The 14,450-nt window shown below is 45.0% G+C and overlaps 1 protein-coding gene across 3 annotated transcripts in view; it reads right to left on the bottom strand.

Annotated features, from left to right (window-relative positions):
• The window catches only part of GABRB2 (gamma-aminobutyric acid type A receptor subunit beta2), a 477,172-nt gene that overhangs the window by 293,443 nt on the left and 169,279 nt on the right, over window positions 1-14,450 (bottom strand). For all 3 annotated transcript variants that reach the window (XM_033927785.1, XM_033927783.1, XM_033927784.1), the window contains exon 4: window positions 11,217-11,437. In XM_033927785.1, coding sequence (XP_033783676.1) covers window positions 11,217-11,437 — 221 coding nt within the window. The remainder of the gene's footprint in view (window positions 1-11,216; window positions 11,438-14,450) is intronic.

Genomic DNA, 14,450 nt, shown 5'->3' with positions numbered 1-14,450 from the left:
TGATTTCATGAGTCTCTGGTTGCGTTTCCTTCTGACCATGTATCCTTTCTTTCTGCACTCAGGCCCAACAATTGTCCCTTTCTATTCCCTCCCTCCTTCCTTCCCGTGTCCTTAGTGCCCCCAGTGCCTCCTTCAGGTGTCCTTAGTGATCCCAGTGCCTCCTTCCTATGTCTTGCCTTCCAGCCTTTGTCCCACCCCCTCCCCCGAAGCCAGCCTGCCTCCTTCCCTCCCTCCAGTGCCTGATTCAACCCCCCCCACCCGTGTACCGCCGCTGCCTGCCAGCCTCCCTCCTTCCCTCCCTGCCGCGCTGATTCAAAGCCTGGTCTGCCACTGTCACTTCTTGCCTTCTCCCCGACGTCAATTCTGATGTCGGAGAGGAAGTTTCGGGCCAGCCAGGCAGCAATTGACGTCGGGAAGAAGGAAAGAAGCAGCGGCGGCTTACCAGTCTTTGAATCAGCGTGGCAGGGAAGGAAAGCAGTCAACTGTCCCAGTGTCCCTGCGCACAGCTTCTGGACGCTGTCCCTGAAAATGGAACATTTCAGTGTCCCAAAGCGGTGAGTCAGGACAACAGGACGGTCGGTCCGAAAACAGGACTGTCCCGTTGAAAACGGGACATACGGTCACCTTATGCATGATTGAATTACCTTATCTATTTACATTACATTACATTACATTAGTGATTTATATTCCGCTTGTGCCTTGCGGTTCTAAGCGGATTACAATTTATAAGACTGGACATTTCCAGTAGCAGTGCAGTACATAGATTCAAGAATGTGTCAGGATACAATTGTTAATCTGGGTTTTTCGGAGGAACTTGAAAGCTAATAGTAGATTATGATAAGTAGTTGTGATGAGTAGATATAGTAAAGTCAGGATTCTGGTAGGTTGTTGTGATGAATAGAATTAATAAGAGTCAGGGTTCTGATGTATTGCTATGGTGGTGATGGTGGTGGTCATGGGAGTATTTTCTATTGTTGTTGAGGGGTTATGATGATGGAAAGTGTTTTTTGAAGAGATGAGTTTTGATTTCTTTTCGGAATATTTTGATGTCTGTTGAATTTATCAGTAGGTTGTTGATGGTGGGATCAATCTTTGCTGCTTGTGTCGCTAAAAGGCTGTCGTATATTTTCTTTCGTCTTGTTCCGTTGAGAGGGGGGTGAATGAATAGGCTCCGAGTTCTCCTTAATCTATGAGATAGGTTACGGTGTAGTCTGTTATTTAGGTATATGGGTGCTGTTCCGTGTGTTACTTTGTATAGTAGACAGTAGAATTTGAACTGGGATCTTGCTTTTATTGGTAGCCAGTGTGAGTCTAGGTATGCGTTGGTGATGTGGTCATATTTGCCAAGGGAGTAGATGAGTCTGAGGGCCGTGTTCTGAACCGACTGCAGTTGCCTTAACATATAGTTTGGGCAAGACAAGTAGAGGCTGTTGCAATAATCTAACATACTTAGTACCAGGGATTGTACCAATAACTTGTATTGATCTTTGTTGAAGTATTTTCTTATTTTTCTCAGATTACGCATAGTGAAGAATGCTCTTTGGATGATTTTGTGGATATGAGTCTGCATTGTGCAGTTTCTGTCAAGTTGTATTCCCAGGATTTTGAGTGTGTTTTGCATTGGGTACTTGATTGTATTTAATTCTAGTTCAGTGAAAGATGGGTTTTTTTCCTTCTCTAGAAGGAGGAATTTGGTTTTTTCCGTGTTCAGTTTTAGTTTATGACTTGACATCCATTTTTCTACCGTTTCCATTATTATTTTCAAATGGTTTGTGGGTAAGGGGTCTTGACTGTTAAATGGGAGGATGATAGTATCTGTATTTGTATCTGAAAAGACAGGCAAGCATCAATCATGTTTTTGTTTTCTCAGATTGATGATGAAACTAAAGCCAGTGTTAAACATTGACTTTAGAATAGGGGTACAATGTTTGGTTATAATAAGACTCGATTTCTGTAATTCCTTGTACATAGGAATTTCACAACGTAGGCTACATGCCTTACAAATGGTACAAAATGCAGAGGCAAGAATAATTGGAAGCTCAAACAAATACCAAGATATTGCACCCGTTTGTCAGTGAGTTACAGAATACAGTATAAAATACTATGGGACTCATTAAAAAAAAACAAAAAACATAGGCTTACAAAAGAAACTGCCATTTGGACATCTTACTAGTCAAAACGTCCAAGTGGGCATTTTCAAAACTGACTTTTCAGATGTCTTTCTGGTTGTTTTGTCTCCAGTCTGTCTAAGCCTTACCGGGGCATGTTAGAGATTTGTTTTGGACAGGCTTAGGACAGGTTTAGGACTTGAAGGATCTGCAGGGAAAATAAAACTTAACAAAACGTCCAGTGCATCATTTAGACATTTGAAGCTAGACCCGTTTTAAAAGGAACAAAGGTCAAAAAGGTGCCTAAACGGACCAGATGTCCACTGGAGAGATTAAGGCATGACACACACACACACCCCTTACTCCCCTGTTAGTCACCGACCCCCTACCACCAACCAAAGATGTGGAAAAAAAACCCAGCACGTTGCAGCCTGTATTACAGCTTCAAATGGTCACACAGACAGCAGAGCAAAGGAGAACTCTGAGGGGGTACTGCAGTGGACGTCACATTTAAAAGTCCCAGGTGCACAAGTCACTATCACCTGCTTATATTGAATAGGGAACCATTCAAAATCCACCCGAAACCTACTGTAGCTACAAAAAGATGGCACCTGCAGCCATAAGAGCTATTGTTGCAGTGTGCAGGTGGGTACAGTAAGTTTTGGGTGGGTTTGGTGGGCTCACCATACAATATAAGCAGGTTATAACAACATGTTCCTGGGACTTTTAAATGTGACATTCACTGCAGTACCCCCTGGAGTCCCCTCTGCTCTCCTCAAATGTATGTATGGCCAGTTTGCTAAGAATGCTGGCTGCTTGGATGTCCCAATAGCTTGCTATTGTGCATCATTGTATTCAAAAATGGCCAAAAACGATAGATGTACTAAGATGCGCTAACAGTTTTAGCGCGCGTGCTAAATACTAACGCCTCCATAGAGCTTGCGTTAGTATTTTTCATTTAGCGCATGGGTAGCACGCACTAATCTTCAGCGCATGCTAAAAACGCTATCACATCTTAGTAAAAGGAGCCCCAAAGGTCAAAACATCTAGAGAGGTCCTAAAAAAAAAATAAAAGATCGACGTCTTGCTGTTTTGAAAATGGACATTTTCTCTATTGGATTTCTGGGCATCTTTCCAAAATCATCCAAACTCTAAGTCTGAGTTTGGACATTTTGGGAAAGACGCCCTATTAAAAATGCCCCTCGATGTGTAGCTTTTCAAACTTTATATTGCGATGTGCGAAACTATTTCAGACAAATTGTTCAATACTACACCTCTGGGAGAGTTTTGCGGGTTAATAATGAAAGATGAGATAAGCAACTAAGCTAATAAAGGGTATGGGGGACCTCTCATATACTGACAGACTGAAGAAGCTGGGGCTTTTCTCCCTGGAAAATCGGAGACTTAGAGGGGACATGATAGAAACCTTCAAGATCATGAAGGGCATAGAAAGAGTGGACAGGGACAGATTTTTCAAATTATGGGGAACCACAAGTACAAGGGGGCACTCGGAGAAATTGAAAGGGGGAAGGTTTAGAACAAACGCCAGGAAGTTCTTTTTCACCCAGAGGGTGGTGGACACATGGAACGCGCTACCGGAGGATGTGATAAGCAGAAGCACGCTACAGGGCTTCAAAGAAGGTTTGGATAGGTACCTGGAGGACAAAGGGATAGAGGGGTACAGATAGGAGTAGAGGTAGGTTATAGGGATAGGATTAGAGGCAGTTGCAAAATTAGTCAGGGGCACTGTTCAGGCAATTAGGCCTGATGGGCCGCCGCAGGTGCGGACCGCTGGAAAAGATGGACCTCTGGTCTGCCTCTGCGGAAGCAACTTCTTATGTTCTTATGTTTTGAGATGTGCCTCTTTTTCCTTATCCTCTTCCCCTTTCTTAGTTGAGGACTTATAGAGAAAGTTGCTATGAAATATATTTCTTGTCAGGTTCCATAAGGAAAATACTTTGTTGATTTCTTGTTGTTATAGCGTTGTGATTTCTGTTTCTTAATGCATTTATATGCTGTAAGTAACATAGTAACATAGTAACATAGAAGATGACGGCAGATAAAGACCCGAATGGTCCATCCAGTCTGCCCAACCTGATTCAATTTAAATTTTTTTTTTTTTTTCTTCTTAGCTATTTCTGGGCGAGAATCCAAAGCTTTTCCCGGTACTGTGCTTGGGTTCCAACTGCCGAAATCTCTGTTAAGACTTACCGGTACTCCAGCCCATCTACACCCTCCCAGCCATTGAAGCCCTCCCCTGCCCATCCTCCTCCAAACGGCCATATACAGACGCAGACCGTGCAAGTCTGCCCCGTAACTGGCCTAGTTCAATATTTAATATTATTTTCTGATTCTAAATCTTCTGTGTTCATCCCACGCTTCTTTGAACTCAGTCACAGTTTTACTCTCCACCACCTCTCTTGGGAGCGCATTCCAGGCATCCACCACCATTAAAATTGAATAAATAATTAAGAAAAAAAAATAATAATGAAAGATGAGTAACAGTTCCAGATTCACGGCAGATAGGTCAAGCCACAACAATTGACAGTTCATTTTCAATTGTTGGTCCACAGTTGTGGAATGCCCAGCACATTGACAACCTGCCTATTTATGATTAATAGAAGTTTGATATACGGTAGCTGTGCCCCCAGTAAATGATTCTTCTGTAGATAATTTTATTATTAAGAATGTTTATTTGTTTGCTTATTTATTCTTTTATTCAAGATTTGCTATGCCACATTTAACTGAATCAAGCAGAGCAAACAGTACAATCTAAAAAATATTGGCAAAATAAAGAGGAATTACAATCGATTGGATGGGAAAGGCTCATTCAGCACAATTTTTTCTTGCAGTCTTAACACAGAAACTGAGAGGGCAAGTGGGAAGAGAAACAAATGGGAGGAGAGAGGAGTACAAATAATTGACTGTAAGATTATCTGCACATTCGGTGCTTATTCACAGGCAGCTTGTACGAAAAGTAAAGTATTATTTATATGATTGTAAGCTGCTTACTTGTAGGTGGGGTAAATTAAGTTCTAAATTTTTAAAAATGTAACAAGCCGGCCCGCGAATATTGAAAATTCACGAATAATATTTGGGTTAGCTCTTCCCCCGGCATCCCGGTCCTTACCTGGTGGTCTAGCGGGCTTTCAGGGCAGGAGCAATCTTCCTACGCTCCTGCCCTGTGCAGATCACTCATACAAAAATGGCTGCGGGGAGTTCCCGTCGTAGTCTCTAGAGACTATGGGAACTCAGGACAGCCATTTTGTATGAGTGAACTGCACGGGGCAGGAGCGTAGGAAGATCGCTCCTGCCCCAAAAGCCCACTAGACCACAGGTAAGGTCTGGGGAGGTCCGAGATGAAGCGTTTCTTTTCTTTCCCCCTCAAAAAATTGCAAATAACCGAATCCGCAGATACTGAAACCGTGGATTTGAAGGGAGAAGTGTATATACACAGTATATATATACATATATATATAACTTAATTTACAAGCATCTACTTGTACAGACAATGCAACAAATCAAGATAACATTATTATAATACAAAAAGAAAAAACATTTGAAAGCAACTTATTTAGTTTTTGTTCATTAGCCCGTAACAAAAAGGGAAGATGGAGGGAGTAGGAAGGGAAAAGGTAGAATTAATCACCAGGAGAAAAAAATAATCTGAAAATATGGCTCTTAGGTAAAGAGATCTAACTAAACAGGTTATTATTAATGTCCAGCACTCAGGGAACATCTAAAGCTGGTTTAGGGGATTGACCTGATGTCAACATCTTCATATCCAAGAAGGAACGTAGATGTTCTGGACATAACATAGCGCGTACCTTTAGGATCCACATCCAACTTTTTGGGGCAAGCCTTTACACCAGCTTAAAAGCATTAGGCACAGGTCCCCCCAATTCTATAATACTGCACGCCACTCTAGCGAACTCTCCTAATCCGCCCATGCCCCTCCCATGGTCACAGCCCCTTTTCAGTTGCACACGAAAGGATTTATGAAATAGCACTTAGCAAGATGCACATGTAAGTCTATATTTTTGCCAATTAACACCAATCATCCGTTATTAAGACCCAATTAATAGTGCTAATTGACTCACGTGCCCAAATCTGGCGTGTACCCAAATTTGCACATATAACTTTGAGGGCCATATATAGAATCTGTCCCAGAATGGATGTTTCCAGCTACAGTAGTAGAGATCTCTTTAAAATGGGTTTAAAATAGAACCAAAATTGTTCCTTGGTTAGGTAATATTTAGAAATAAAACAAAAACAAAGGAAATAAGATAATAGCTTTTTTTATTGGACTAACTCAATGCATTTTATGATGAGATTTCGAAGGTAACCCCTTCTTCAGAAATAAACAAGTGTCAGTATATATCAGGGAAACATGAAAGCAGTTTCACAGGAAGAGGGAGGTGTGGATGGGTAAGTAGGAGACAGAGAGGTGTCAAAGCAGTTTCAATTTCTTTGTAGTATGAAAGGAAGCCAACGTCTTTGTTGAGTCCTTTCTAGTAGGTATAAAAATATTTCATCATTTTAATTTCAAAGGCCTTGGGCCCTGATGCACTAAAGTCAGCGAACTTTGCTAAACCTGTTTTCACAGGTTTAGCGACGATCACTGCTAACCGACCCGATTCACAAAATGGCCCACCGCGTGTTTTTCCCTTCGATCGCCCATTTTCCGATCCGGTCATGCAAATTTGGAAAACCCCATGCAAAACAGTCAAACGATTGATTGGCTGTTTTTCATCGGGTTTTACGATCCTAAAACACGACTGCTGTAGACCTGTCGGTAACTGTGTTACCATGGAAAGAGGGGGTTTCTTTGGATCAAAGAACATATTTAAAAAAATTATTATTACACACAAGTGTAACACTTATACACATGTTAATGCAGTATAGATGGCATCCTGCTCAAAGCCGTTAATATGGTCACCCTAATTTTAAAGAGAACTTTCCCAAATACTAATGTATTCACTAGGACAGTGTTCTTCAACCTTTTGACACCTATGGACTGGAGGAAATAAAATAATTATTTTGTGGACCAGCAGTTGAAGAACACTGGGCTAAGTCGTGGGCCAGACCCCGCCCATCTCTACCCAATCTCCGCCCCAGACCCCGCCCCCATAATAGTACTAATTGTAACACCATTTTTTTCCATTCATTTTTCATATATATACACACACAATATAACAACACATAACGGTTAACCACAAAATTAAACTATACAAAGCACACTGTATGCTTCTCAATATTAATTCCTACCAGAACACAGATAACCCCATGCAAATATGGGACCAAAAACTAAAAGTACTAATATATACAGACAAGCCCTAAGATGCAAGACTCTGCATGCAGTACAACCCCAGAGAAAAAGAAACAAATACATTTCTTCCTGAACAGACAGCATATGTAAATCAATCACTACATTAAAAAATAAAATAATTCCCCCTACAATTGTTGTCTCCCTCCCTCCATGCTGGCCTGCCCCCTGGTGTTATCTTCGGGCCGGCTTCCTCTTCCTCAGTGCTGCAGTGCACAAAGCCGTGGGCAGCGGCTCCTTGCATGTCCTGACCCTCATCTGGAAGCTTTCCCTCTGACATTGCGACATCAGAGAGAAGGCTTCCGGTTCGGGCACAGGACGTGCGTAGGAGCCTCTGCCCACTGCTTTGTGCACTGCAGCACTGAGGAAGAGGGAGCCGGCCTGAAGACAATACCGCATCGATCGCACTGTGGACCGGCGACTGAAGAGCACTGTCTGGGCCCCGATGCATGTGCCAGCTCAGTGGACCGGCAGGAAATTTCTGCAGAACTGGCACCGGTCCACGGACCAGCGGTTGAAGAACACAGGAGATAGGTTCAAAATAAATGCAAGGAAGTTTTTTTCACCCAAAGGGTCGTGGACACCTGGAATGTGCTACCGGAGGAAGTGATCAGGCAGAGTACGGTACAGGGATTCAAACAGGGATTGGATGGATTCCTGAGGGATAAGGGGATCGTGGGATACTGAGGGAGGAGCTGGGATGTAACACAAGTATAGAAAGCTAACCAGGTAATAAGTATAGAAACCCAACAGGTCGTGCATGTGCAAGACCGGAGGGTTAGGACTTCGATGGGAAGATAGGACTTCAATGAGAAACCAAGGTGGCAAGGGAGCCCCTTCTGGTGATTCAGACAGGTCGTGACCTGTTTGGGCCGCCACGGGAGCGGACTGCTGGGCAGGATGGACCTATGGTCTGACCCGGCGGAGGCACTGCTTATGTTCTTATGTTCTTATACAGCACTAGGAGGTTGACATATCATATAGAGGCAAAGATTTACTGCAGCAGGAGCGTGTTTAGAACAAGAACAGGAACATGAAGTTCAGCAACAGCTATATTATCCCCCTCGGAAGGCCTGTCTTGGCTGAAACGCTCTAGATAAAGTGGAGCGTCAGGTGTTTATTGAAACATTCACCAACGTTGGAATCGGTGAACAGCCATTTAGATAAATGTGTTGCTATTTCTTCTTACACATACAAAAGGATTTTTTTCTCTGTCAGATTTGAGGTTGTTGCTCTTTGTTCTTTGACATGAAAATTAATTTATAACTTTGGTTAGACATAAATAAAGTTTATATGTAAGGGTGGGACGGAGGTTTGACGTAAATGATTAGATGGCAGTTGAGCAATTCAGGATAAAAACATAAATGTTATAAGAGGTTCTATGTACTGAGCCCTTTGCCTCTGTATGATATTTCAATCTCCTAGTGAATACATTAGTATTTGGGAAAGTTCTCATTAAAATTAGGGTGTCCTGAGCAGGGTGTCATCAACAGTATACTGCATTCAGCACCAAAAACATCCAAGAATTCCCACAGCACTATGTGCATTTTGGCAGAAAATGGAGAAAAGACCTCAGTGTCTAATAGGGGTTTAAGTAAAGCAATCACCCCACATAGACCAATAACACACAGATTTTGAAGCAGGGAGACACATCCTTGGTCTGAAAAACTCCATAGAGCAATTGTCTAATCTAAGCATATAATTTTAGGAAGTGCATTTCTTATAGTCTTATGCAAAATATAGAGTGCAATTTTCAATAATATTTCGTGACAGAAGCCTAAAAAATAATGCCAACTTATCTATAGAATGGACATTTAAGAAGACGCTGCGGTTATGGTTTAACCGCTTTTCAATACTAGGCATTGGCTTCGTTTTTGTGATATTTTTTCTGCTTCAACATGAGCCCAGCACTAGGAAACTTCTAAAGATAAGTTGGCATATGTATAAGTGTTACCCTTGTGTGTAATAAATAATTTTTTTTCAATAATTTCTTTATGATCCAAAGAAACCCCCTCTTTTCATGATACCATTTTATAGTAGGTTGGATATAACTTAAAAGTGATCCATGTTTTTTTGTCTGGTAACTGTGTTACAGACAGATCTGCCATGGGTTTTTTTTTTTTTTTCATTTTTTTAAATGGCACAGATATTTTGCATGTATTACACAAGCAAAATATCTGCCCATAAAAAAATGAAAAACAGCCCTCCCACAATGACCCCCAACAATTGTGTGCTCCCTCCCCCGACAAACGCCGTGACCCTAAAACAAATGGCAGGAGGGATGCTCACTTTCTCCTGCCACGAAGGCACTCGCTCCCTCCCCCCACCCCCCCAAATAAAATGGCAGATGACCGTTCCCTCCTGCCCTGAAGGTGCCTTCCAATCACTCCCTCCCTGCTCCCCCCTGAAAAAAACAGCAGGAGGAATGCTCACTCCCTCCTACCAATGGACACCCCGTCCCCCTCTAGGCTCCCTCCCTCCCCCATACCTTGAAGTTGGGTGCAGGAGAGGTGCTCAGTCCTTCCTGCTCCTCTGGCCTTCTCCAGTGCAATGTGGGCCTTAAGTCCCACCAAGGTGCATCATGTGATGGACAGGCTGATTGGCTCAGACGCCTTGGGCTCCTCTCTTGGGAGGGACCTGAGGTACATGAGCCAATCAGGGCCTTATCACATGATGCACCAGGGTGAGGCGTAAGGCCCTCATTGCTGACAGGCGGCCGGCAGAGGAGCAAGAGGGACTGAACGCCCTTCCTGCACCCAACTTAAAGGTACGGGAAAGGGGAGGGAGACAGTGATGAGACCTGACCAGGGGGGTGGACTCAACCCGACCCGACCGGGGGGACCCAATGGTAGGAGGGAGTGGGCATCCCTCCTGCCATATTCGCATGGGGGGAGCGTCTGGGGGAGTGTGTGGTGGCAGGAGGGAGTGGGCATTCCTCCTGACATTTTGGGGGGTTTAGGGGGAGAGAGGGGGCACTTTGTCGAGGGAGGGTTCTTTTTTTTATTGCACAGGTATTTTGTGTGTAATACAGGCAAAATATTTGCCCAATGAAAAAAAAAAGCCAGCAACAACGGCAGAAGCCCTGACAGCAGTGATAGGAGGCTGCTTCTCCTGTCACTACTGTCAGGATTCTGCACCGACTCAAACACTCACCGGGCGACTGAGTCGGTGAGTTTGCATGCAAATGATTTGCACCTCAGGTAGTGAATCAATCGCTGTATGAAAATTGGCCAGAGAATCGGCCAACAGCGATTGAGTCGCTATCTTTAGTGAATCTGGGCCTTGGTTAGAAAACAAACTGTCTAGAATTCTAATGCTCACACACACTCCCAGATTTTTTTGTGCAATTTTGCAAAAGTTGTTTGAGCTATAATAGCACATTAGTTGCAATTTGGCTTTATACCACAAAAAGACCGCCAAAGCTCCCAAGCATCTTACCAGAAACTTACATGAGATTTACATTTTGTAATCAACTTTTAAAAATGTGAACATAGAATAGAAAAGTCAATCAATTGGGGAAGGACCCCACTTCTTTTTCACATTTAAATATTTAATTATTGTAGCAACTGTGGTCTGGTGGATTAGAATTGTGTATAACAACCCTGAAGTGCAAACCATATGCCACACCATCGTCATCATTGCCACGTTCAGTTGGAAGCTGTTAGGGGTCCTTTATATTCTGTGGGCGCCTTAGCATTTAGCACGCATTAAAATCGGTTAGCGCGCCTTAGTAAAAGGACCCCTTAGTGTTAGAAGTGGAGAAGAAAAAGACAAACACTGACCTGAGGCCGTAAAGTACCGTCCCATCGGGATGCAGGCGAATCATTCTGTTCTTGACAGTGACACCATGAACAAAAGACTTCTTGTCATTGAGGAAATAGGTATCAGGAACCCAGAGCTGATCAGCAACTCTGTTATCCAATGTAAGATTTAAAGGTATAACTGAATAGGAAAGCCTTTTATCCCTCCAGGCTTGCTGAAAGTACATTGTCAAAGTGTAATCCTGTGGGGGCGAAAACAAAGAAAAGCCCATAAGATTCTGGCTTGTATTAGACCAGGCATTAATTATTATGTTTTGTAATTGTGGATTTTATTAAACTAGGCATTAATTACAATAGTCCCCCCCCCCTTTTTATCAAGCCACGTTAGGGTTTTTTTTTTATTGCTGGTCACTGCAGTAAAAGCTCCGACGCTCATAAGAATTCTATGAGTGTTGGAGCTTTTATGCTGCGTCCGGCAATAAAAAAAACCCCTCTAAATGCTGCTTGATAAAAGGGGGCCTATGTTTTGTAGTGGCTTTTTTTGTATGTGTTTCAGTATAGCATCTATAATAATAAAACCCTAGAGCGCGCATGCGCTGTTGAAAGATCGTGAGTCCTGGTGGCGTGAGGTGTGCTTCTGTGCCAATCCTCATGGCGCCTGCGCTAGCTGGAGGCGCGTGTGCCAGCAACTACTCCCTCCCACTGCTGCTCCTCTTCAAAGCGGCCTGCTGAGGTTCGCCAGCTGCTGTAGCGAACCTTGCAGGCCGCTCTCTACCTTCCCGCCGGCAAGCAGTACCGAGGCAGGACGCCGTGCCTGCTGCACGCCGATCTGCGCCGAGAGGACCAGCTCCAGTTGGAGGCATGGAGGGAGGGTAAGAATGGGAGGGGGGGTGGAAACTGAAGGGGGCCACAGAATAGGCAGGCATTGCACAGCAGGGGACCAGGGGGAGAGGGGAAGGGGGCCACGGAGCACGCAGGCATGGTAGAACAGGGGACCAGGGGAGAGGGAAAGGGGGCTGCTTTGGGGGGAAGGGGGCCAAGGAGCACGCAGGCATGATAGAACAGGGGACCAGGGGAGAGGGAAAGGGGGCTGCTTTGGGGGGAAGGGGCCACAGAGCATGCAGGCATGGTAGAACAGAGAACCAGGGGAGAGGGAAAGGGGGCTGCTTTGGGGGGAGGGGTGTGCTGGGGCAGACAGCAATCATTGGGGGGGAACAGAAGGGGGCCGCGGAGCACACAGGCATGGCACAACAAGGGGAGAGGGAAAGAGGGCTGCTGGGGGGCACAAAACTATCATGCTTTGCTCTGGGAAGAGGGGGACACAGAAGGGGGCCACGGAGATACAGGCAGGCATGGCGCAACAAAGAAATACAGGTAGGCAGGGGGACAGACAGACAGCATCCAAGGAGAGAGAGACAAAGAAAAAAAACCCAGACAGACAGACAGACATCTCTAGCACCCGTTAATGTAACGGGCTTAAAGACTAATAACCAAATAAATAGCTAACTTCTTTAAAGTAATATAATGTTATATTTATTATTTATAACTTGTACTTATTAGGCAACTTAAAATTATTTTCCCATAATGCTCATGATGGCTAACAGCCATCAATGTAGAACTGATCTCCATTATAAGGAACTAAGAAATTTGATCACGTGACACCTCTCCTTAAGAAAGCGCACTGGCTTCCAGTCGCTCACCGTATAATGTATAAACTAAGTCTTCTTACTTTTAAATCTTTGCTATACAAAACTGCTGCTTTTATTCATAAACGAGTCTTATAGCCCGTTACATTAACGGGTTCTAGAATATATGTGTGTGTGTCTCTCTTTATTTCTTTCTCTCTCTCTCCTTAGCCGCTTTCTTTCTTTCTGTCTTTCTTTTTCCTTGGCTGTCCATCACCACCCCTTGACTGCTCCCCCTGTCCATTCTCCCTTCCTTTTACCTCCCCTGTGTCCACCACCACCCCTTCACTGCTCTCCTTATGCAGCAGCAGCCCTTCTCCCTTTGTTTTACCTCCCCCCTGTCCATCAGCACCTCTTTCCTTCTCCCCTTGTCCAGCAGTAGGCGTCCCTTCCTTTTTCTCCCACCCTCCTCCTTCTTATCCCTATGATACACTTACCTTGCTCTGCCCCTGATCAGAGGTTCCCGAGAGTCGCCCAGTTGCACCCATTGGAAAAGTTCCTTCTGCCGCATCCCGCACCCCTCCTGACACGACTCCCGCTGTCTTTCTTTCTGTCTGTCTCTGTCCCTGGCCCCCTTTGTCTGTTTGTCTTTCTGTATATCTCCCTGCCCCTGTGTCTTTTTTCTTTTCTTTCTGTCTCCCTTCCTCCCTCTGTCTTTCTGTCCGAAGCAGCATTCCCTCCCCTCCATTTCCCTTCCCCCACACCAGTTCCCTGTGCACCTGCCCCTGTGTCTTCTTTTCTTTCTCCCTTCCTCCCTCTGTCTGTCTGTCCAAAGCAGCATTCCCTCCCCCTCCATTTCCCTCCCTCCACACCAGTTCCCTGTGCACCTGCCCCTGTCTTCTTTTCTTTCTCCCTTTCTCCCTCTGTCTGTCTGTCAGAAGCAGCATTCTCTCCCCCTCCATTTCCCTTCCCCCACACCAGTTTCCTGTGCACCTGCCCCTGTGTCTTCTTTTCTTTCTCCCTTCCTCCCTCTGTCTGTCTGCCCAAAGTAGCATTCCCTCCCCCTCCATTTTTCTCCCCCCACACCAGTTCCCTGTGCACCTGCAGGTGTCTTTCTTCTTTTCTTTCTGTCTCCCTTCCTCCCTCTGTCTGTCTGTCCAAAGCAGCATTCCCTCCCCCTTCCATTTCCCTCCCCCCACACCAGTTCCCTGTGCCTGCATTAGCGTTTCCTCTACCCCCTTTCCCTTCCTGCAGGCCCGACTACACATGGCGATTTAAGCAGCGTGTCAGCAGTCTTCACATGCTGCTTCAGGTCCTTCTACTGCCCTGATTTACTCTGGCACGTCCGGAGCAAATCAGGGCAGTAGAAGGGCCCGAAGCAGCGTGTGAAGACTGCTGACACGCTACTTAAATCGCCAGTTGGGCCCGCGGTAAGGGAAGAGGGGAGGGGCGGCAAATGAGTCGGGTCCCGGGCAGCGGAAAGTTGCTTGGCTCCTCGGTGGTGGCGCTGAGTGGCCGCGATCCCTCTCCTCCCAGACCCCCTCCCCCGGAGGAACGGAGATCGGCGGTTACAGCCGCTGGCTTCGGCGTCTTCTATCCACTGCGGCCAACCCTAGCAGAAAGAGGAAGT

This window comes from Geotrypetes seraphini, chromosome 18 (assembly GCF_902459505.1).
Source record: "Geotrypetes seraphini chromosome 18, aGeoSer1.1, whole genome shotgun sequence".
Lineage (NCBI taxonomy): Eukaryota > Metazoa > Chordata > Amphibia > Gymnophiona > Dermophiidae > Geotrypetes > Geotrypetes seraphini.
This window is presented reverse-complemented; position numbering and strand designations above follow the sequence as displayed.